The sequence below is a fragment of the Artibeus jamaicensis genome, unplaced genomic scaffold (assembly GCF_021234435.1).
Source record: "Artibeus jamaicensis isolate MK-2021 breed Jamaican fruit bat unplaced genomic scaffold, CSHL_Jam_final contig_76, whole genome shotgun sequence".
Taxonomy (NCBI): Eukaryota; Metazoa; Chordata; class Mammalia; order Chiroptera; family Phyllostomidae; genus Artibeus; species Artibeus jamaicensis.
Window position 1 is genome coordinate 1,502,480 of NW_026521954.1, and position 23,576 is coordinate 1,526,055.

Here is a 23,576-nt window from a genome sequence, read left to right on the forward strand (position 1 = left end):
CCAGAAAAGGAGGGGGAAAAGAGAATTGGGGCTACTTCAGGTTTTGTCTTGATACATCCCAGGAGTCTAATGCGATACATTTTGTACTGCTTTGAAAAACGGTTTAGGCGGGTTTTAAAAAACCACACTGAGTTTTCTGCCACAGCCAGCATCAGGGCTCGAGTAGTGTGGATTTTCTTTTACCATTATTAGCGAAACTGTTTCGGCTTTGGGGCCTGAAAATGTGAAGATCTTCGTTTAAGTTGTTAATGTAGCCCTATCAGAAGCAAAGACGTGTCCTGTTGCAAGACGGTTGTTCAAGGACGATCTGGCACACGGCAACTCCAGGCATCTCACAGGGAAGACAGCCAGCTTTGTTACATTTGAAATAAATGGCTTAGTAAAAAATGTAAACATTATAAAAAATGAAAATAACATGGACAAAATGATCTCCTCTCTTTTCCTCTGATTTAAGATGGTGTCTGCCACAAGCCAAAGTATGTGATTGTAAAAACTTCCATCACACACCCATTGTTTGGTCTCCTAAGAACTGAGTGTGTCCCCTTTTCTTAAACAAAACCCAGTAATCTTGGCTTGTGTGCAAAACCTTCAGTAAAGTTGTTCGCAAATTCATAGTGTTTCTGTTTCAAGAAATATTTCCTCTCCCAAGCCTGAATATAATCTCTCTCTCTCTCTCTCCTCTCTCTCTCTCTCTGCTAAACATCCGAACTCTTCCAAGAGTTCCCTGTGACCTAGAACTACAGATAAATGCTTTCTAACCATTCTGCCACCTTGCCAGTCGCCCCACGGCTTGTCGACATTTCTAAGAGGAGCAGGCCATGCCTTGTGACTTTTTTGCGTCTCTGCCTCCCCGTATCTTTTGATGAATCAGCACAGGTTATAGGAAACCTTCTGTGTGCCAGGTGTATCTGCGTACACTAGCCTGTGTCCCTGAGGGGCTAGTGTTGTTTGCTCAATTACACGGAGAGACTTTGAGTTTACATAGCCAGCCAGCCAGGGCTGGAGCCTGAATTTCAACCTGGATTGTGCTAAATCCAAAACCGTAGGTTCTCTTTGCTTTTAAATAACTGTACTTTCTCCAGAGGTGGCTGAGACTCGGTGACAGAAGGAAGCATTCAGGGAGGCATCCCCCACATTGTCGAACCTGCCCCTACCTCCTTTCCCACTCGTCACCAGGGCTACAAAGCAGCTGAAGGAGTGATGTCCTGGAAAATGGTGGGCTCGGAGCATCTTGCATTTATGGAATTCAGGAAAGACCCTCTGTTTTGTTTCACGAATACAATTGAACATATGGTTTTATTGAATGCACATACAAAAATAACAGAAATGATGTGCATTTGGGACTTGCACTGAGAAAATACAGCATGTTCTTCTGTATTCCTACATTAATTAACTCAAATGATTAAGAAAATGGGCTCAACATTAGTTTTCTCTGTGGTTCTGGGTAACAATTTCTCACAGGCCCAGTTGTTTACTATCTCCAAACCACTGATTTTGTAATTTGCTTATTTTCCAAAAATCAGTTGTGTGTTCTGAGCAGCCGCTTCCTGGCTGGATCGAGGGCAGTAGGAGAGGCTGGACGGCTGCCTCCTCCGTTCCTGCAACCGCCGCTGTTCCTGCAGCCCGCCTCCTTCTGCGTTTGACTCGCTGCCGCCGCTGGAGAGCATTTAATACCAAGCTCAGAATAAGTGTTCAGGGGCCTTTCAGTAGTGGTTTAAAATAATTACCGTGAGGGCTTTGGTAAAAGCCTTTATCCACAAAACTATTTAAATTATATAATTATATCCCCGCCTCACTCTTCCTTCTTTCCCCTGGGTCTGTCTCTCTTTGCAGTGTGCCCCCGCCCCAACACTGAAACATAAACTTGGACCCAGATTCCACACTTCCCCGCCTCTGTCTCTCTCCACAGTACCCAAAGTGAGACTGGATGTCTCAAGGAGTTATTTGCCTGATGGAACCTATCATAATCCCAGATTCCAAACCTCTGCCCAGGGGCCGGACCAATTTACCCAGCACTGTAACTTCCTCTTCTTACCTTCCTCCATGTGGGAACCCTTGACCTTTTTCAGATGGCACGACCCCACTGGGATCCTGGACCATTTCCTCCACTGCAGTGCTTTGTATCTGCTCCCGTCCCAGGAACCCCAAGTCTGTGTATCGGCAAAGCAGGGAATGTTTTTCTGTCTGGTTCCCTCTCCGTTGTGTTTAGCGGTACATATTGATTCAGTGCACTTGCTTGGCCGCCTTCCACTAGCTGATTCGGAGGACTTCTTTGACCATGTGTTTTTAATGACTTCACCTCTATCTCTTCTTACCCATTTTGGAAAGATTACTTTATGTTGGTTTGTTTCTGTGAGAATATATTTTTAAAGACTACTTTCTAGTCTGGGAGCTCAGAAACACAAACGTTTTTGATCAAAAACTGTGTCCGAGAGAGCTGCTAGTCCCAGCGGAGATGAGTGCTGAATGGGCTGGCTGTGCATAAAGGTGGTTCCTCTCTGCGCTCGGCAGCTCCGCACAACCCACCACAGCCTGCAGGAGACGCAGGGAGATGTGCGCCGTGGGGGTGCACGTCATGTCCAGAGTTCCACCGAATCCACAGCACATCGCTGAGAAACCGTCAAACCCGATGGTTTATTCGTGCCGCTGTTACAGAAGTCATCAGTCACCGTCTAAGAATGTGCGAACGTTGTCCATACTTGATATGGTCATCATGCATTATGAAGAAAGCTTGGACTGGTCTGTTCATTTGTCATTTTAGGGTGTAAACATCTTTTGGAGAGTGTAAAAGTTGAGAAAGAATGAAGCATTCCTTGGTCAAAAATTTGTAAATATTTTATGTCTTAAGTGGTGAAGAGAGGGGGTCGCAGACCGCCAAAACAATTAATAAAATAGGTATTCATTTAAGATGCTTATATATCCCCTTAGTTGGCATTTGAAATGAATCAGTAGTAGATTTTTATGGTAGACTCTTAGCAAACAAAAGTAAGATGTTTTCAACCCCATTCCCTACTAAATATATTTACTTGTCTGCTCTTAAAAACAATCAGTACCTAAAGAAAGTAAGTTGATGATGTTTTATCTGAAGGTCGTGCCAGCAAATAAGTCCTCTGTGTTTTGTTTAGCGTTAGTTATTTTAAACCTAGTGTTTATGAAGCACTCACTTGTATGTAATACTATTTTATGTAATTTTTCATATATACAATCTTATATTTTATGGGCACCCAAAGTCTAACATACATATCAATATGGTCATCATTGCCAAAAACGTACAGGTAATAAAAAAGAAAAGTTACCAAATCAGTTTGTAACTTTCAAGTTATTTTCAGCTTAAGAGTTATTTCAGGTTAGAGACAGCAAAAATTAAGAGATAAAGAAAACAGTCCGAGTAAGTAACCTCCTACCGTGTACTGAAAGGTGTGTGTCATTTGAGAGGAGAGAACGCTCTCTCCTAGAGCTGAGAGAGTGGCAGGTTTCACACACTTTTTATGTGGTGGGAGAAGTAGCTGATAGAGCTGAGCATTGGCAGTCAGAAGGTGGACTGCAGTAAAATTGCCACTGGGTGATTTCAGAAGTAAACTTAAAATTGTGTCAGTGATACACCCCTTGGGTAGCACTAATGCGGTGCTTTGCTGGCCAGTGTGCAGATCTTTTCTCGTTGTGGGTTGGTGCCTCCATCAGACCTGAAATCAGAGGAAGGGAAAGAGCTAATGTTGCTCAGATGTCAACTCTGAGCTAAGCACCGCATGGGGCCATTGACTCACAAGCGAAGGAGTAAGCACATTTCATCACCACGATAACCCTGCAAAAGACATGTGAAGCCAGTTTTATACATGAGGAAAATTTGATTTAGAGAAGTAGCTTGCCTGAAGGAAGATCGCCGTAAGTGGTGGAGCAGTGATTCACACCAAGCCTTTCTGACCATGGAATAGAGATGGTTGAGGAGGAAGAATAACGAGGCAGCAGATGGAAATGCTCCTTTACTCCCGGTGGGAAAGTGTGTTGCTGGACCGAGCAGTGAACTCAGCCGTGGCACCTTCTCATATGATGCGCAACGTAAGTCTCTCTAGAACACCGACCCGATGAAGCTGCCTCGTCCAAAAGAGTTTTGGAGTTCTTGGTGTCTTTTCTTAGGTTGATGGTTGAAACTATTTCTTACTTCTCATTTAGTTTTTTTTTTCCTTTTACATCACCGAGGACTTTTTTTTTTCAAAGTAAAACATTTAATATTCCCTTTTTAAAGAAGGTGGGAAATGTCTGGTTGGTTTGTTTTTGGCCCATTCCCACATCCACCTGAAGCCGCGGACAGCCTTGAGTGCCCAGCCACAGGGCGTGTGTGTTGTGGTGTCTGGAAGTGGACTGCTGTACGATGTGGCTCCGTCCTTTGGGGAGCCTTGTGCCAGCCTTGACTTTTTAACATCCCTCCTGTTTGTGGCCGGGCATTGGAACACTCTTTGTGGACAGTGGTTTTCTCTGCATGGACGGTGACTAGTGTACATCAGCTGACAAGTTATGAGGAGTTAGGAATCCTTTACAGTGGCCCAGCCACCAGCAGGCTTCTTGTTTGAGCAGAGTCACCATCTTTGTTCAGCAAGATTCCTGCAGGTGTTTTCCAATAACATGTTGCATGTTGCCCTTGTTATGGAAAGTAAGTGAAAACAAAAACCTGTGGTGCTGACACTGAAGTACAAGCTTCATAAACTTAAGTCCCTTCTGTCAAGGGTGACAGCTGAGTGTCTCCCCAAAGTGATTCATCATTAGCCCCAGTTGTGGGCTTATTTCACTTAACCGGTGGCTAACCTGTGAAGAGAGCGATGGAATACATGGTTAAATACTGTATCTGAAAGTCACAGTATAGTTTAGAATTTTGATATCTTATTTTTTCCTTCCTGGGAATGGAATTCTCCTTATAATACAAGTTTATCATTTGACCCACAGACACATGACAGATCCCCAGGAATAAATATAAATGCTAAATACTTATTCATATTAAGACCCAAATACCAACATGTACTTTGCACTAAATATGTATAAATATACTTTCCTTTTCTTGTAACTCCTGTTGTTTGGGCTTAGCCCTGCCAATGACACTCTCTGGGATACAGAGTAGTGACCGCGGCCCCAGAGCGAGGTGCGGAAGCCACTACCATTAGGTGTTGCGTGTTGGGCTGTTTCCCCATACCCTTCACCTCTTCTCTGCTTGTAGACTTGGCTAACCAGTCTTCTAGTCAGGGGTTAGATGCCTTTATTTTTCCTTTCCTTGGGGATATTTCCACATTCTCTGCGAGGGTGTTCCTTGGACATCTTCCTAAGTAAGCCCGTCTCTCCTATAAACTTCTGGAAAGAATCAGGAAAAAAAATGAAGGCTAGAAGTTGCAAAGGCCGTTTTTACGCAGGTGCTTCACGCCACGTTGTGCGTTGGGCCATCAAAAACATTGTTCGTAGGTGGCCTGGCATGTTCTTTGCACATCTGGCCTCTGGGTTCCTTAGCCTGTTCCAAGCAGGATTTTTGCCAAGGTGAAAATGACATCTTGCATGCTGTGATCCTTTCTAAAGAAACCGGGGCTTTCGATTCATCTCACTATAAAACTGTCAGATTTCATTGTCTCGGGTGCCCTCTGTGATTTTTATCAAGGGTTTTTTCTTGGTAAAGGTCATGTAAAAGTAATGAAAAAGATTGCCATAAAGCCGCCCATCTCTGATTTCTGTAAGATTATTGTTGTCTTATGAACTTGTTATCTGTTTTTCTAGGCTCTACCCTGAAGATTCTAATGGAACTTTTTAAAAAGTTTCTGGTCAGAGTTATCTTTGTGAGGAGTTCTACTTGGCCCAAGTATCTGCCACATGTCTTTCTGGCTTTTTCTTTTCCAAGCATCTGTCTTATTCACCAAATGTATATTGTTTGCTTTCCCTTAGCCTGAGGTCACACGGCCTGGCTTGATCACTAAGTAGCTCATCAAGGTGTTTGTTATGTTATATTCTTTCGACAATTTATATGATTTAAGACAGAAGTCGGCATTGGATTATAGCTTCCACTTTTCCACTTTGTTCTCCATCTTTCCTATAAGATAAACATATTAGCATTTTACTTGTTCTAATTAAGAGTATCAAGGATTATACATAAGTTTTGTAGGCAGCAAAAAGCAGTCCTCAAAATGGTCAGACAAGGAACCCCTTGTAACTTACCACAAGATATATTCTCCATTAATTAATAATTTAGTTTTTCTTGTATTACCAAGCTTTTGTTCATTTTATTTCATCTCTTCCTCGGGGACCTCATTCCAGAAGGGGAAAACAGAGATATAAACAGATAAGCTACAATATGTACATCATGCTATGTTGCATAAGTATAAAAAATTATTTGAAGAATCTGAAAGATGGAAATATTCATATCACCTGGAGGACTCAAAAAAGTTGGATCAAGGGTCCATTTCTTGATTTATTTGTTTATTGTTTTTAGTATGTAGTCTTGGAAAAATAATGGCATTGGGAAGGTGATGATGCAAGAGACTTCTTCCCCCTGGCTCAAGAATTAGGGAGGATCAGGTAAAGGGAAGTTTTTATTTAGGTTAAGAGGAAATAATTGAGGGATAAATGATCTCCCTGGTATAAATGTGCTCAGTAAAGCAAGTAGATGTTTGCTGAAGCAACAGGGGCCAAATTGGGGATCTTGAGATATGGAGTAACCTCTGGGAAGCATGGAGTCCGGTAGCCACAGAGAAAAGTCAATCTTGGTAGTAACAGGCACCCGTGGAAGAGAAGAAAGTGGAGCAGAGCCTGTCCTCGTGGGGAGATAGCATTTTCCCTCCTTCGCTGTCAAGACAGGACCGAGGAGAAGGCTGGTTGTGGCCCACGTTGTGAAGTGGCAAAGCAGGAAAGCATGGGAGGCGGTCCAGGGACGGAGGGCTTCTCCTGAGCGCTTGCCTGTGGGTGGAGAGGGTAGGGTTGAATGACTGCCTGACGTGGGAACACGGGAGGCACAGGAATCCCCTCTCCCTGTGGCCCCTCCCTTAGCTGCATCACTGCCTGCGATGGCGCCCGAACCCCAGCCTTGCCCCCTGGCCCGTCTGTCTCCCCAAACTGCCTTTACTGCTGGCTCTCCCTATTACAGCGACAGCTGCTCCTTTTCTTTCAGCCCACAAAGGAGACTGTGTAACATGAGGAAATACAGAGCTTTTATTTTGTGGTACTATGTGGTCTTTTACTCTTGCACAGATTTAGCTTCTCATTTATATATTTTCACTTTCACATGACACTAAGTTTAAATGTTTAAACATTTTCCCCCTCCGGTAGCCAAAAAGAAAACAAAGCAACAGTTAATATCATAATAAATTTATTTCTAGCTACAGGAGATAAGCTTCAATGCAAGATGGCCATAAAGCACGGCTCCCGAGCTTAGGGGAGAAGCAATAAACTTTTACAAATAAAAGAATTTTAGAATACTCCTGGCAGTATAAATAAGGGTAAAATATAACTTGTAACTGGCAACACACAGCCAACACCAGCACTCCGTGAGAAGGAAAATACGAACTAAAATAAGGAAGTGTTTGCAGCTTTTTGGGTGGTGTTACCTTGCACCCTAGGGGGGCCAGCTGCAGAACGCACAGTGAGAAGCTTTTGACTCACCTTCGGAAATTTTATCTCAGTTACATCTCTGGACACCTTTTGATTTGCTGAAGATCTGTGATAATCACCAAGGAGAGCCGGGGTACTGATGCCACCAATGAGAGAATTCTCAGCGAATGTTAAGGTGTCAGAGAACACCTTCCAAAGCGGGGAGCAGGGGTGCACAAGACTGTCCCGCAGGCCGGTTTATGGGGGAGGCGGCACAGCTCGGGGTTGACTTGACTCTCAGCCTTGCTCTGCAGTGGATCTGTAAAGAAATTCAAAGTCCTCCGTAGGTCCATCTCAGGTTTTACTTGGATTTTCAACTCAGGAGACAGTTGGGCTTTAGAAAAAATACAGTGGCATTTTAGTGAGCAGTGCTTTGGTTTGAAAGACTATTGAAATAATGAGTTATTCCTCTAGAAAATTAAGGAGCAAGCAAGGGAATGAATACCTCTTACCTCTTCTCTCCCTCCTTCTCTCTCTCTCTAATCAGAAGTGATAATAATGGGGAAATGGAATGCTGTTAATAGGATGAAATCAGAATTCCTCAGTGCTCTCACTCAGTATTGTACTTCCCCAGTCTCCGTAATCGCGGCCAACTGTGTTTGTCGCTGGGAAGCAGGTTAGACGTGGCCTCTGCCCTCCAGGACCTACAGGCCTCGGTAGCTCCTAGTGAGTTGACCTGGAAGTGCAGTGTGTGTGGGAGGCTCAGTCGGGTGAGCTTGGTTGAGAAGGCGGTAGACCTGTCATTCCAGACACAGGAAACAAAGGAGCCGAGGTGGGGAATGTTAGCAGGGCTTGGATTGTGGAAAGCCTTAAATGCCATTTTAAGGAGCTGGGAATATATCATGTAGAGACTAGGAAGCCATAGAAAAGAGAACAAGCAGAGACATGATCTGTGTTTTAAATTTGTTTTATAAAGAGAAACCTCTGTTGGCGGTAGAGATGACAGATGATAAGCCTCCAGGGAAGCAGCAGAGAATGTGTGGGCCCTCCGTTTGTAATTTGCTTGGCCTGGTGCTGTCTGAAGTTGGATCTGCGTTTGCTGGACTGTGCAGAAAAAGGACAAGCTTACACAGAAATTTAATTCTCGGTTTCATTTCCCTACTTAGTAGCTGTGCGTTCATGGGCAAGGAACTGGAACTCTTGTCTCATGTTCCCCATCTGTAGAATGGGAATCACAGTAGAGCCTTCTGCCTGCAGTGGTAATAAGTTTAACTGAAATGTTGTATCTGTATGTGTAGCCCTTAGAAGCAAGCCTAGTGTGTGGTACCTGCTGAATATTATCTCATTTCACTTTTATTGTTTGTCAGTCCATTGATGTCCTTGTTTGTCTGTTTAACCTATGTGAAGACAGCCAGTTTTAAGACAGTCCAGGCTAATCTGCTACAGATTGTCATTGATAAGTTTTGCTTGAAGCATTTCACTGCCTTCTTTTTTATCTCCTTTTCTTAATTCCTCTTGAGCCAAAAATGTCCAGCAGGAAATAAGAAGGTGAAGCCTATGAATTAAAACAGCTACTTCCCCTCAGTGTGAAGTGTGAACAGAAAATTTTGCGAAGAACACTGCGACATGGTGGTCCTTGGGGTCAACGGGTGACAGGGGATGAGGGAAGTGTTAAGGCAGGCCCCCACGCTGGGAAAACTGGGCGGTCTTACCTTACACTGCAGTCTGGTTCGATTACTTTGATAAGCAGGTTCTGAAATTCCAGAACATAGCGTGAAGCACATTTGAATATGATTGCAGGAACACCTTCAGAAATCCCCAATATAAAATTTTAATCACCTCTGCCTTTGCTTCCCTCCTTGTGAAAATAACTTTGAAATGACTGTTCCATATTCTTAAATTGGAACAATACTTCTATCTCCCATGAACGTAATAAAAAGTGTTATGAGTGTTTTCATTGAAGGTATAATTTATTATATGAATACATGACATATGTATATTTGTGTTTATTGCCCAAGTAACTACAGGCTCAGATATTTGCACTCGGAACAGAACTCTGGAAGGAGGGACTAATTCCTTCCTTTGTCCCTGTGCGGAGCGAGGGCTCTGCTTCTTCGTGATGTTAGGGCTTTTGTGAAACAGGAAGGGGGTCCCCTTAGGTTAGAGGAAGAATTTATAGGTTTTGGCGAGAAAAAGCTAAATATCCTGAAACATTTTGCCTTTGAGGAGCTGGGAAAGCAGTTCCTGACAGAGAGAGACTAACACAGCTGCTCTGTGTAGTTGAGGTGAACAAAGCCTTTCTTGACACTAAAGGTCTGTATTGTGCCCGAACGTGAACTCTTCATTGATGGAAGGGGTTTTTATTTGATCCATCAAGATTACCAAGCCATATGTCACCATCCCCAGCAAAAATACAGCATCATGAAATAATGATTAAAGTTACAGAGGCCAATTCATGAAGTGGCAGGAGATTATAGATGCTGCATTTTCTCCTGTTGGTGACTGGGAATTAAGTTTCAGTAGCATTGAGGATTTCTGAGAGAATAGCCATAAATTACTTAAATTGTATTCCCCAACTCTCTCCTGGATTTTTGGCCTAGCGGTTTGGACGTGCTATAAATTAGGGCAATGTTGTTTTTTAATAAGACTATTTACTGGACATGTTATTGCAGGATGGTGCTTGTGTGGTTAGAGTGATAAGCACAGATTGTAAAGGAGTAGGTGACTCATGCTCTAGTCCCAAGCCTGTAGGGAACACACGTGTGACTTCAAGCAAGTGACTTGCCTTTCCTGATCATGTTTGTCCCATCTCCCTTGAGCAGCCTTTGAGAGAATTAAATGAGTGAAGGTACATGAAAACCTCTTGAAACAGAAAAGGCGCTAAAAATAACTAAATGTAGTTGCCGAACATCCTGAACATGGAACAAACGGGCGTTTTGTTTGTGTGTTTAATTTTATAGGGAACGAGGGAGACTCTCAGTCGCCACTGCGTTACCCTCGGCGATGCTCTCCGGAAAGAGAATGACTTCGCTCTTATAATTGATGGGAAGACCCTCAAGTACGCCCTGACTTTTGGGGTGCGGCACTATTTCCTGGACTTGGCTTTGTCCTGCAAAGCTGTTATTTGCTGCAGGTAAGTTCTCCTGAATATTGTCCGATTTTGGTAGAGTGACTTTATCCTAAGTTCCGTGACTCTGAAAGTTTCTTAAAGTTATTCTACCCAGAATTTGTAAATGTCACATTATTTATTAGTAACTCGGACTCAGGGTTCCCAAACTGAGTTGGAATTCATCAGCAGAGTTTTTGAAAGTGAGTCCTAACGATCCCTAATAGCTACTGTTCACAGTTAGAACTGGCAGGTTTCTTATCATTTTCTTTGTTTAAAATCCACCTCTGCGTTTCCAACTAGTGTTATTTCTGCAAGGTTCTGGGTTCTGTACCTCAATCTCTGACCCTGCAGCCCGGGTTTATGTTGGGGAGTGGTGTGGAGGGAGGCATGCACCGAGTCGCTTTCCAAATAGCTGAACATTTTCCTGAAGGCTCAGCTATTTGGAAAATAATTATTGACTGTACAGTCCTTTAATTTATGATATCACCCTCTCACTTATAATATTGCCTGTATCCTAAAATAAAATCTGTTTTGAGTTATCGAGTCTTCACGCGTAGACTTGTATTTTTGTAAACCGTCCAGTCCTTCCTGAACTTCTGGTCAAAGACTCTTGCCCATCCATCCCTTTTTCTAAACTGTTTAAACTATGTCTTCCTGAAATTTAAGGTAAATTCGTGACTGTGCCCAGTCCCTTCTCATCTGGTCACCATGATACCTAAGGATGTTCCTCTTCAGCATCCAGGCACCGAATGGGACCAGCTATCTGGTCAGACGAGGTCCAGAGTAGCAGTTTCTTTGATTCCTCTCCCTTTTTCTGGGAGATGAACTGTTAGCTTCTGAAGAATTTCTTAGAATCTGTGCTTTTAATTTTCTCTTTAAAACTGTAGTATTTGCTTTTATTATTTTATTTAAAATGTATTTATTTTTTAAAGAATGTTATGAGTCTCAAACCTTTTTTGTTTTTGTTTTGTTTTGTTTTGTTTTGTTTAGGGGGGGTCCAGGCTTAGTCACTAAGCATTCTGTATATAATAATAGTCTCCAAACTTATAAGCCATGCCATGTTGATATTTCCCAAATTTCAACTGAAATATACTCTGTGAAATTTAGTTTAAATCATACTTAATAAGTACCCTTTATAAGCACGTCAGCCTATAAAATTGTATCCTAATCACAGAATTGAGTTGCTTTCTCTTCTCAGTTGCATGTATTAATAAAAATATTACCATAAAGCTTCTGGAAAAAACATTGCATAGATAACTCATGTTAGTAATAATTAATCTCTTGCTTAATCCTGAAGAGAGAATTAGAAATTCTTTTATCTTCACTATGTCATTTTCACCTTGGTATCCTCATGCATTTTATTTTATTTTACTTTACTTTATTTTATTTTATCTTTACCCAAAGACATGCTTATTGATTTGAGGGGGCAGGGAAGGAAGGGAGGAAGAGAGGGAGAGAAAGGTCGATGGGAGAGGAAGACACTGGCAGGTCGCCTCTGGTACGTGCCCTGCCTCAGATCAAACCAGGGACCTTTTGGTTTACAAGTCGATGTTCCAACCAACTGAGCCACACCGGCCAGGGCCTCATGCTTTTTAAAACATGTGTTTCCAGTACCTTTTCTTGGTTCCTTGCTAATCTCTAGAAGTCTTAGTAATGTGCAACCCTGACACTCTTCGTCGGGATGACATTGTGCCAGACTTGGTTGTTCAATCATTGTCACTAATGGGATCACAGGGATCAGGAAAAGTTTTCTTGAAAACACATTAAGTGATATGACTGTTGGCATCTGTGTGGAAACAAAACAGAGCCCAGAGCTATTCAGATAAAAGGACCAGTTCCCTCGAGTCTGCAGCCTCCGCCCTGTGCCGACTGTGTGCCAGACGTCAATGGTGCACACGCAAGGTGGATAAGATCTCCCACCTGCTCTTCTTCCAGTACTTTTCTTTCTGCTCAAGTAGAAAGAATCACAATCGGTTTGAAAGATGTGTGAGGCCAGTGTTCAAAATGCAGTCCCAGCAGCTGAGCCCCATTCTTGCAGCATTGCTTAACACAGTACCTCCCACCATTCTTCAGAAACTTGAGCCACAAATTAAACAATAGCAGAGGGAGAGAAAAGCTAGCAAGCAGCGTCAAGGGAGGGAAAGTATGTTCCGTGCTTGTGAAATTCCCTCCCGAGATCCTTGTTCTGGACACTCATGAGTCACATGGACCTCAGGGCTCCTCCAGGTCCCCGGGAGGGACTCACACCCTGCCGTGCACGTGCAGCTCGGCTCTGCAGCCCAGCCTGTAAAGATGTGTGTGGCCCCTCCCTCCCTCCATCCTGCTTTACGGGTGTCGGAGGACCACGGAGGCCCCTGTGCAGTCACTGGGGTTTATTTAGAGTTTTAGGCTTGCTTTCTCATTTTGCTTTTTTTTTAAGTAAAGTATCTTTCCTCGGCTTTTTTTTTCTTCTAATTGCCTTCATAATCTCTCTTTTCCCATAAGGACTGTGGTTCAGCTTCCGGTCTGGCTTTGAGAATTCATCTAAACCCATAATTACATCAGTGCCCCTACCCAATTTATGTCTCTGCACCTTCTTGGCCTGGTGCCTCTTGGCATTTAACTGTTGGCGCAGACCATCTTCGTGTCATTGAGCTTACTGACCTCGAAGTGTGATCTCCACGATAATGCTCCTCCCCCTGGGCAGGCATAGGTGAGAAATTCTGTAGCTCCCTCTGTCCCGTGACACGCAAGTGTCTTTCCTGGGTTTTTGGATGATTACCATCTCCCAGCTTCAGGAAATTCTCTATTTTACTTCATTATAAGAGATGCTCCCGATAAATACTGAAGATTATTTCAAAATATAATACGGTACTGTTTCCCAAATTCGTTTATGTTCACTCTAGCCCTATGGGCTTTCCCTCAGACTTCTTTCCGATCTATTTCTTGTCAGTCTGTGCAGGACGACAGTGGAGGGAAGGTCTTCCCGTAATGGATAAGGAGGCCCTCCACACCAGCAACAGCTTTCAGCATTACGTCAGCCTCTTTCTGCCCTGCCATTATCAGCATAAAGGGCAGAAGGCAGTTTTTAGTGTCCGCCTAATTGACACAGTTATGAGAGATGAGCGTTTTCCCGGAGGAGTCTGCAGTGGAACTGAAAGAAACAGTTGTTCTCCGTCGTAGTCACGAAGTCTCCTACCACCATTTACTGAAGGGAATATTGAGAGACGGAAATAATGCCCACGCCCCCAAATTATTCAGGGCTTTGGAGTGCTGGTTTTGGTTTACAAAGGGAAGGTTGCATGTTATTCCTCAAATATTTTTTTGGAGTATGTAAAACCCAAGAAGTAAAATGAAATCTGGTTTTATCAGTCTATCGGGTACTGTATGTTCATGACCACCACGCACCTTTCTTTTTCACCTTGTGCACATTTACCTGTGTAACGTGAGTAGTTTAATGGGAAACATGCCTCTTGTGTTAGGGCAATTTCTGGTCAGTTTTCCTGGTAATAAACATAACCTACACTTTGTGGGCCTCCTCCCTTCTTTCTCTTACTCGAGTTCACCCATTCTTATCACTGGGTGTGATCGCAGGTGCTTTTGAAGAACAAATGAAAGCGTTGGACCATCTCCTCCAGAATATACACATGCACACAAATGTGTAATAGTAAATGCACCATTTCAGGGGTTTCACAGACTCCCTGAAACTCCTCAGATGGGTGGAGGAGGGAAAGGCTCACTCCAAGAGTCGTGGAGATTTGTGTACACAGTCACCTCAAGAGCTAATCTGCAAAGTAACTATCAGAAAATAATTTTTTATCTTAGTTACCAGTCTTTTATGCCCTAAATTCTTACAGCTTATATTATTGGTGTCCTGACATCTTAGCTGGGGATTCCCAAAATTCTCATCCTAATGCTCCCTTTCTGGCACTGCAGGTACCTAATGGCATCCCTCGGGCCTTGGCTTTGTGACCTGTGAAATGTGGAGCTTGGCGTAGAGCCATCTTTCAGGCCCTCCAGGGAGCCTGATGGCTGAAGCAGCCAAGAGTGGGGCTCCTCTGGCTTGGAGAGGTGGGGAGCCCCGCACACACGCATGCGTCCGGGGTCGCCTCTCTCCAGCGCAGGAGCTTCCGGGCCAGAAGATTTCTCTGAACCCTTTCTTTCTTCCCCCTTTTTTTTTTTCCGGATGAACCTTACTTCTGTTGGCCACTCTGTGCTGGGAAGACTCTGTCTACTGCTTGGATTAACTTAATCTGGGGAAGCATCGGTTCCCCCTCTCTCAATACTCCCTGCAGAAGAGAGTGGGGATGTTGCAGTTCAGTATTGCCCTGCGTTAAATCGCATGTGGTTTCTGAGATCCTCGTCGGTTCGCATAACCCAGCCTTTCAAGGAATTTTACGTTTTTTTCTGTAGTTGTCAGTTTCGTTTAAACATATATTGAAACTTATGTTCTGTGACAGTTGGTTGAAAATTGGCCTAGAGCCTGCAGCTTTTAGACAGTCTCGTAATCACCGTTCTTCTACATAATTTATGTACTCATGTCTTCTGAAAAGCAGGAGTGAAATTGAAGTGAGCATTTTCCCCTACTTGCAACATCTCTAATCAAAGTTTAACCCCCGTTTAGGCGATTTCCCCACAGTGCATAAAAAAACACTTGACCTCAGTGAGCGTCCTCACTCGGGAGCAGCATTCCAGGCAGAACCTTTCACCTCAGCCCCAACAAGGGACCCTCCAGGCGGAGGTCTGAAGGGATATGTTGCATACTTTCTGTCATAGCTTGAGTACATTAAATAAAGGATTTCTTTGCTTCTTGAATCTACTTCTTAAATGTTTTGAGACTGTTTTAAACTTTAAGGAGTTCTCTGAATAAATGTTCTAGTTAAAGAGTAGTCATAAAGCACAAATGACGCTAATAAATGCTCAACAGACATGCCTTTAAATAAAATATTTTAAAAAGCTTCAGAACATTGTTGGATGCCAAAGCAGATGTTTGGCTTTGAGAAAACTCACAAACTATTAATGAATGTCAACCGTATACTTGCTTCCAAGATAATATGAATAAATGTTGGAATTGTTGAGAGAGTATTTCTTTCACACGTGGCTAAAAGAGGACATAGCGAATACATTTTGTGATTTCTTAAAATGCCTGTTTTTTTCTTTAGCATAACATAACATGAAGTCACTCAGCCCTGTCGATCTTACTTGCTATTCTATCTCTGCTGAGTGATGTTAAAGGACCTGCATGGTATACAGTTAGGATGTACACCACCAGGGAAGTTCATATTTGACAGTGACATATCACAAATAGATGAGAAATCTCAATGCTATAGAATCTCACTGTAATTGGATATTACATAGTTTTAGAAGTGGCTCAATTAGGATGGACCACCATGACCAACACAATCACACACACACACACACACACACACACACACACACACACACACACCTCAGAGCCTCAGATCATATAAATGTTCTGATAGAGTAGACCTGTACTGGAAAGTATATGGCATGTAAGCAGGTCAGTGAATGCTCACCCAGTGAACACACGCCTGTATCAAGCAGCGAAGCCAAGAGCCCAGAAACCCCCTGACGCTCCTTTCACTTCCAACTCTCCCCAGAGTAACTGCTATCTCTATTTCCATCACCAGTCTCTTAAGTGATACGTTATTCATTTCAGCCTTTTTCTGTTTTGTGTCTTCCTAACTTGGAATCCGTGTATAGATCTTCTGTAACTGCATTCCAACTTTTGATGATTCTTTTCTGTTCAACAATTGTATGCATAGAACTCCGCAGCTTTCCGGGAAAGGCCTCCCAAAAGCTTCTCATAAATCCATACGTCAGCACGCTAATGCTCCAGTCAAAGGCAAATCCGCCTAATGGACTGCTTACAGTTCTCCTTCAGTTTTTCGGTGACAGAATGAAAGGGCTTCATTTTCCAGTTTGCTAAGGACGTGATATACGGAACCTGCCACATTTCTCTGATCTGTCGGTCTGCTGACCCAACAGTGAGGGAAAGGGAAGCATTGAGTTAATTTGGCATTTCAGGTTCTCCTTAAACCCATGATGGTTCCCAGTGATGACAATCCATTTAGTAAAGCTGTCTGAGCCAGCCCAAATTAGGGCAAGTGAGAGGTTTAGTGTCTGGGGCCAGGCTAGCGATCCAGGAATCAAGACCAGGTGGGATGTGGGTCATGACAGTCCAATAGCTGCAGGCCACAGAGTCGAGGGAGAGGAGAGACAGCATCCCAGGGCAGAGATGGTCTTGGAGAACAAAAGGCATATCACCACAGGATCAGACAGAGAGACAAGTAACGGACATAAACGAGAAGCTTCAAGTTCAGGCATGAAAGAAGAGATGGTTCCAGATGGCATTCTCTCAGAGGGGGGCAGTATTTTATAGAGCAAAGATGGGCAAGCCTTCTCTGTAAAAGGATAGATAATAAATATTTTAGGCTTTTTAGGCAATACGGTGTCTGTCACAGTTACTCAACTCTGCCATTGTAGCATGAACTGATGGAGAAAACAGGCGCTGCCTGAATGTGGCCCTGGGGCCAAGGTCAGCCAGCCAGCCCCTGCTGTGGAGTGGCTGTGGCTGCAAATGAGTGTGGAGGGAGCTGGCCCCTGACAGGCCTACCCAGAGTATTGAGGGAGTCTACTCCAAGTGCCCTCACCAGTAATGTCCAGACTCTTTGCCTTGAAAATGGGGACCTTTGCCCATCTCGCCTGGCAGGTTTCCCTGTCTCTGTGCTTCCTCAAAAATGACCGACACTCTTTCTGTGGCGACAGCTGCACAGCCCAGAGATGCCATCAAACTTCTCTGTGCTCTTGGATTCAAGATAACCCCCTAAAATGAAGTTAGTTCCAGCAGTCTGTCTGTTTTTAAATGAGGTGCCCATAAATATTTAGATATTTCAGTAAGGAAAATAAGAGGAACCCAGAACCACAAACATCAGGTCTTGCTTTGTCACCAAAGCAACCTCCCTCTTCCCCAGCAGTGCCAGCCAGCAAGGTGTGGCCAGGTAACCCCAGTATAGGGTTAGGTGGGAAGATGGACAAGCCGGCCTTCGCCGGAAGCTGCAAGCACCCTGGAGTCTTAAACCAACACAAGTTCTCATATTTTTGTCATTTAATTTTTCTCTTCATTACCAGTCACTTGCTCTTCACTCCACCTTAGGAGAATAACCTCAGGTAATTATGTGTTCCCATCTTCCATACTTCCTTTGTACACACATGTAACTATCAAAACTATACAATATTGTGATATGCATGTTGAATTAAGGGATAGATATATATTTATAATAATACTCCACCATAAATTTTATCTCTTTTGATTTTTCTATAGTTTTAAGACCTCTCCATGTTACTAGATGTAGAAGGAGTTTGTTTGTTTTCACTACTACGTACATGACATTATTACATAGGCAGCATTGTATCTATCCATTACCATAGTGATGGCCACAGAGGTTGCCTCTAAATCTTTGCTACCAGGGAAAGTGCTGAAATGAGTATCCTCTTGATGCACCCATGCGAGTGTTTTTCTAGCTTACACACTCAGGAATGGGAGGGCTTGGCTGGGGGCTTTATGCATATTTCATTTTGGTCAGAATTGCCACGTCGCTCCCAAACAGCTGCACTAGCATGTCCTCCAGGATCCATGGAGGAGGGTGGCTTCTCCCTACCTCACCCCAAACTCAGCATTCCCGAATTTATGGCGTTGCCGATTTGATGGGTGAAGAGTGGCCCCTTGTTGTTTTGACTTTCATTTCTCTGACGAGTGGGGAGATTGAGCATCTCTTCACAGAACTGTTCACCTCTCTAGATTTCTACTTGGGAAGTTCATTCATTCTTTCCTTCCTTCATTCATTCAACGTGTGTTTTGCGAACACTCCCTATGTGCCAGCCACCTTTAAAGGTGCCGTAAATAGAGCAGTGAAGAAGAGGAAAAAGTAGTTCTTGCCTTCACGCTGTAACTGTTGCTCAAGAAAATTAATGCATACACATTCAAAAGGCAGTCACTGCGGTGTGGGAGTTAACAATTGATTTATTATGTATCAGACAGACTTCTGGGAAGTAAATGGTAACAGTAGCTGTGGAAAAGGTAGCACACTGAAGGGGACAAGGACACTAAACTTTGTGTTGGATTTCCTTATCTCATTTTCCTGCTTATGCATAAGAATCCCTCGTGTATTCTGGATTGTGATTCTTTGTTGATCGTAGTAGACATGGCAAAAAATCTTCTGGTCTGGCTCCGTTCTTAATTCTGCCTGTGGTGTTCTTCCTTGACTAAAAATCATTGACTCTGAGACAGTCCAATTTCATTTATTTTTTCCTTTATGGTTTGTGCTTCTTGAAAACCAAGATCATCTCACTCCCAAAGGTACTCTATTTTTTCTTCTGTTAATTTCAGAGCTTTCTGTTTTCCATCCAGGTCTCTCATCCACATTAGCAGTCTATTTTTGTGTATCTTCTGAAGGAGAGGGATCCGCTGCTTTTCATTTCTGCCTTGTGAATGAGCTCTCCCAGTGCCGCTCACTGAACAGCCCCCCACTCCCTGGGCCGGGGTGCCGTGCGCTCTCACGCTCAGGCTCTGAGGCCAGACTCCCAGAATCTAAGCCCAGGCTGCGCCGACTACTAGCTGAGTTACACAGGGCCTAACATCTTTATCTTTGAAATACAGATAAAAATAATTGTTATCATAGAGGTGTGAGGAATAAATGGGTTAATATATGTATTCGATGCATTGGCAGGCATTCTTAAAAATGATGTTATTCTTAGAAACACTACCAGGTCTTCCCTTATGTGGCCTCCTTGGTATTCCTGGTAAGAGGAATACTATCATACGTAAAGATCTCTCTCTGAGCCCTATGGCCTCTCCTGTGTCCTAAACTCTATTTTGTCCGGTACTAAAATCACTCACCTGGCATTCCTTTGTTTCATACGTACCTTGTCTTTTTTTTTCTCCCAAGTGCTTATATTCAATCCTTCCATACCACACAGTGACTAAGAATGCTGTCTCTGAAGCCACACTGCTTAGGGCTGAGTCCTGACTCTGCCACTCACTTGCTCTTTTACCACAAGCAATATAACCTTCCAGTTCCTCAGTGTCTTCATTTGTAAAATGACAACATTAGGGACTTCTCTCATGTAGACTCTTTCTGAGAATGGAAGAGCTTAGAACATAGTGATCAAATGAGTGTTGTCTTACGTGTACTAGCTGTTATTATAAAGTGTGCCTCTTTTAGACACCATTTGCCAGGTCCTGTTTGTTTTTAATTCACCCTAAGACTCTGTCTTTCAATCAGTGAATTTAACCCATGTATATTTAGTGTAGTTATTGCTATCTTAGGCCTTGTTTCTCCTATCTTATTTTCTGTTTTTCATTTACTATGCTCTTTGTTGTTGGTTTTTTTTCTTCCCCTTACTTTCCACACTGTCTAAATCAGATTTTCTGCTGCTGGTTTGAAAGCTTTACAATCTGTATCTAATCTATGTCTGGTCACTTCTATAGTTTTAATAACCATATTTACTTATGATCTATGTTACTGTGCCTTCCTTTCCCTGCCCTCCAAAGGTATTAAAGTAATTTTGTATGTTCATCGAGTGCCAGATCTTATTTCTTTGTAAGTAACCTGCTTTTTCTCTCTAGAAGCTTTTAGAAATTTTCCTTAACCTTAATTTAACCATAATGTGTCTACAAGTAGGTACCTTTTTCTGACATTTCTTTTTGGCACTGTATGAGTCCTTTCAATCTAAGGACACATCTTTCTTTAATCCTGAGAAATTTTCATTCATTCTTTTTCACTGTGACCCTTTTTATTCTCTTCTTGGACTCACATTATGTATATGCAGTCGTCTCTGTTCCTCCAGATCTTTTCATTGTTCTTACAATCTTTAGTTTCCTGCTATCTTTTAAGACAGTTTATGTATTTGAACTTTTTTTTGTTGTTCAGTTACAGTTGTCCCATCTTTTCCCCATTGCTCACCCCTACTTCCCACCCCCCAGCTCCCACACTTGATTCCCCCCATCGTCTGTGCCCATGAGTCCTCTCTTCCTGTTCTTTTCCTTGCCCCTTCCCCTCCCCCCCCATTACCCCTCTCCCCCCTCCCTCCTGGTCACTGCCAGTTTGTTCTTCATTTCCAAGTCTCTGGTTCTATTTGAACTTTCAAGCTCTATCGTATTCACTACTCACTTTACTTTGAGCTTCTTTCTTTTAGTAGTTACATTTTTGTGTGACTTATTATCCAGCTGGTTCTATCTTCCCATATCTTTCCAAGGTTTTTTAATCATACTTTTTAAAAATTCTTGCTATATATATTTTTACTGGTTCTACTTTTTTATAAGTTATTTATTGCCTTTGCGCTTATGATCTTCTCCTGTCTTGAAAGTTTTCCCCGTGAGGCCACAATTCCCCCTTTGCCCAAATGAAAGAAGGGTGAAAACTGGGTCCTAATTTAGGTCAAGTTGAAAACAGGGCTCACGCTGAGCTCCGAGAATCTCCGCTTTCCCTACTTCTTTACCTACCACGGCTCTCGTTGGAGGCAGCCACATGCTGAGAGAGTCGAGGTGACTTTCACGTGTCTGTCATCACACGCGTGTCATTGGCACCTGTCCCTGCCTGGCTGCATGCCCTGAGGTTGCCCAGAAACCTCCGGTTTTCCTGTTTCAAGGCATGATGGGAATCTTCCTGGGGTCTTAGCTCTAGGGCATTGGGGATACTCCCAGAACGGGGCTGTTATTCTGCAAGCGTGTTATTTTGGGGACTTTCTGTTTTCACGGCTCCAAGCCTAAGCCAGAGTTTGCAGTTGGGATGAGAGAGGTGCCCCTTCGCTCCCTCCAGCCCAGTCTCACGCCCCCTCACACTGGGCAGCCTGGGCCTGCACCGGGCACCGTGGGGAGTGAACAATGCACCAGTTCGTTCATCGCGGCCCCTGAAACACCACTCTCCCTCTATGCCATGTACTTCCTGACAGGTGTGCACCACCGCCTGTTTCACCTCACATCCAGTGCTTAGAAGCTGTGACAGTCACACTCATGGTGACATGCAGAGGCCCCTGTCATCTGGCTCTAACCCATTCTGAATATACCCTCTTCTGTGCAAATTAGGAGTATGTTTTCGTCTCTACCTCTTTCCCATTCACGTGAGAAAGTCTGGAAAAGTCAAAACCCTCCAGTGCAGTTCCTCCATAGTCCAGACACAGATTACACAGGCTGCCCCTACCAGCGAACAGTCAGAAATGAATGAGTTACAAAGTTAGTGTCATGAAATGATGAGATGCATTTCTTTTTCTTGCAAATTTCCATTCAGTTCCACTACCATTCTTATATCTGCTATGCGCTGCGTTCAATGCTAGGTTCCAGAGGAACTAGATGATTGACATACGTACTTAAAAAAATAAATAGCACAATGGACAAATTGTTCTATGATGTGAATACTACAATAAAAATTTCTACTAGGAGAAGTTTCCTTTTTAGTCCCTTTTACAATATAGCCAGTTAGTAATTCGGGTGTCCAGGCACACATACACGAACACACGCAATTTCATGCCTATTCCAATATATACTGTCAATATGACCGATCACTATTTTACATATTATCTGAGCCAATGAAATGGAAAAAGGAGTCGTTTACTCACAACAACCTAAATCCATAAGAGAGAAGTTTTGCATCTAAAATGCACTGCAAAGGGAAATCTTTTTTCAAGCTACCTTCCTTCTTGGGTCCCGTGGAAAAGCCATCTGTGTTTTACTCCTGCGGCCTCCATCCCCATGTAACGAGGCCCCTGATGCCTCTGGCAGCCCAGTACCAGCAGCTGCTGCTTCTGGAGGCGAGGAGCGCGCCCACACCTCATTCACCGGAAGACTACAGTTCTCTGACCTAGAAGTGGGTGGATGTTGCATTAGGTGCCATGTGCTAAGTATCGTTTCTAGGGTTTGCTGTGTAAGTGGCTGTTTCCCTCCCAGTAATAAACTGTGGTGAGTTTCTGGGAGGGTCGTGACCCTCGTGCAGTTTGGGTACACAGAAGGCAATTTTTTTTTGCCATGTTTTAATTCTTCCTCAATTTAAAACTTTTTAAGAGCTTCACAAATTCCAGTTCAAAAAACAATCCAATAAGATCCCTTGAGCTTTTTCTCTTAGGATTTTCCCTCTTTTTTTTGTAATTTCTTTATTAGTCAGCAGAATATGACTCAATGGGGAACGGACTGATATTCCCAAGGAGAAATCGTAGGAAGTTTGTTGGAGGGAAAGTGCAGCAGATCCGCAGGCTATTGGTCCTGATCTCTAAATAGTCCCCAGGAGCTGCCCTCAGGCTTGGGAAACACAGAGGCTCTGTCCTCACCGAGTCACTATGGAAACACTGCAGGATGATAAGGAATGACTGTATTCCTCCATGTTCTTTATTTTTTTTCTAGATTTACCTTCTTTTATTTACTTATTTTTAGAGAAAGGGCGAGGGAGGGAGAAAGAGAAGGAGAGAAACATCAATGCGTGGTTGCCTTTCATACACCCCACACTGGGGACCTGGCCCTCAACCCAGGCACGTGCCCTGACTGGGAATCGAATCAATGACCCTTTGGTTCGCAGGCTGGCACTGAATCCACTGAGCCACACTAGCCAGGGCTAGATTCACCTTCTAAAGACAACTTCATAGTACCTTTTATGTTCACAGTGTAAGTTTTTGAGGTAAGATAGTATCATCAGCATAATTTTTACTATAAAAGATATTTTAATGTTATTAATCTAAAATACAATCTAGTAAGGTAAATTATTGTACCCCTGTGGGCTACCTAAGGAAAGTCCCTTAAAATGTTCCTTATTAGGTGTCTATGTATATACCTGCATATATAATTTTTACCCATATTTCATTCAAAAAGGTGATTCATTTAGCTAATAATCTCATTAAAAGAGTGCAAAATGAGGCCCATGTAATT

At 43.1% G+C, this 23,576-nt stretch overlaps 1 protein-coding gene across 3 annotated transcripts in view; it reads left to right on the forward strand.

Moving 5' to 3' along the window:
- Positions 1-23,576, forward strand: part of ATP8A1 (ATPase phospholipid transporting 8A1) — a 215,835-nt gene that overhangs the window by 138,924 nt on the left and 53,335 nt on the right. For all 3 annotated transcript variants that reach the window (XM_053672277.1, XM_053672278.1, XM_053672279.1), the window contains one exon: positions 10,515-10,687. In XM_053672277.1, the coding sequence (XP_053528252.1) occupies positions 10,515-10,687 (173 nt within the window). The remainder of the gene's footprint in view (positions 1-10,514; positions 10,688-23,576) is intronic.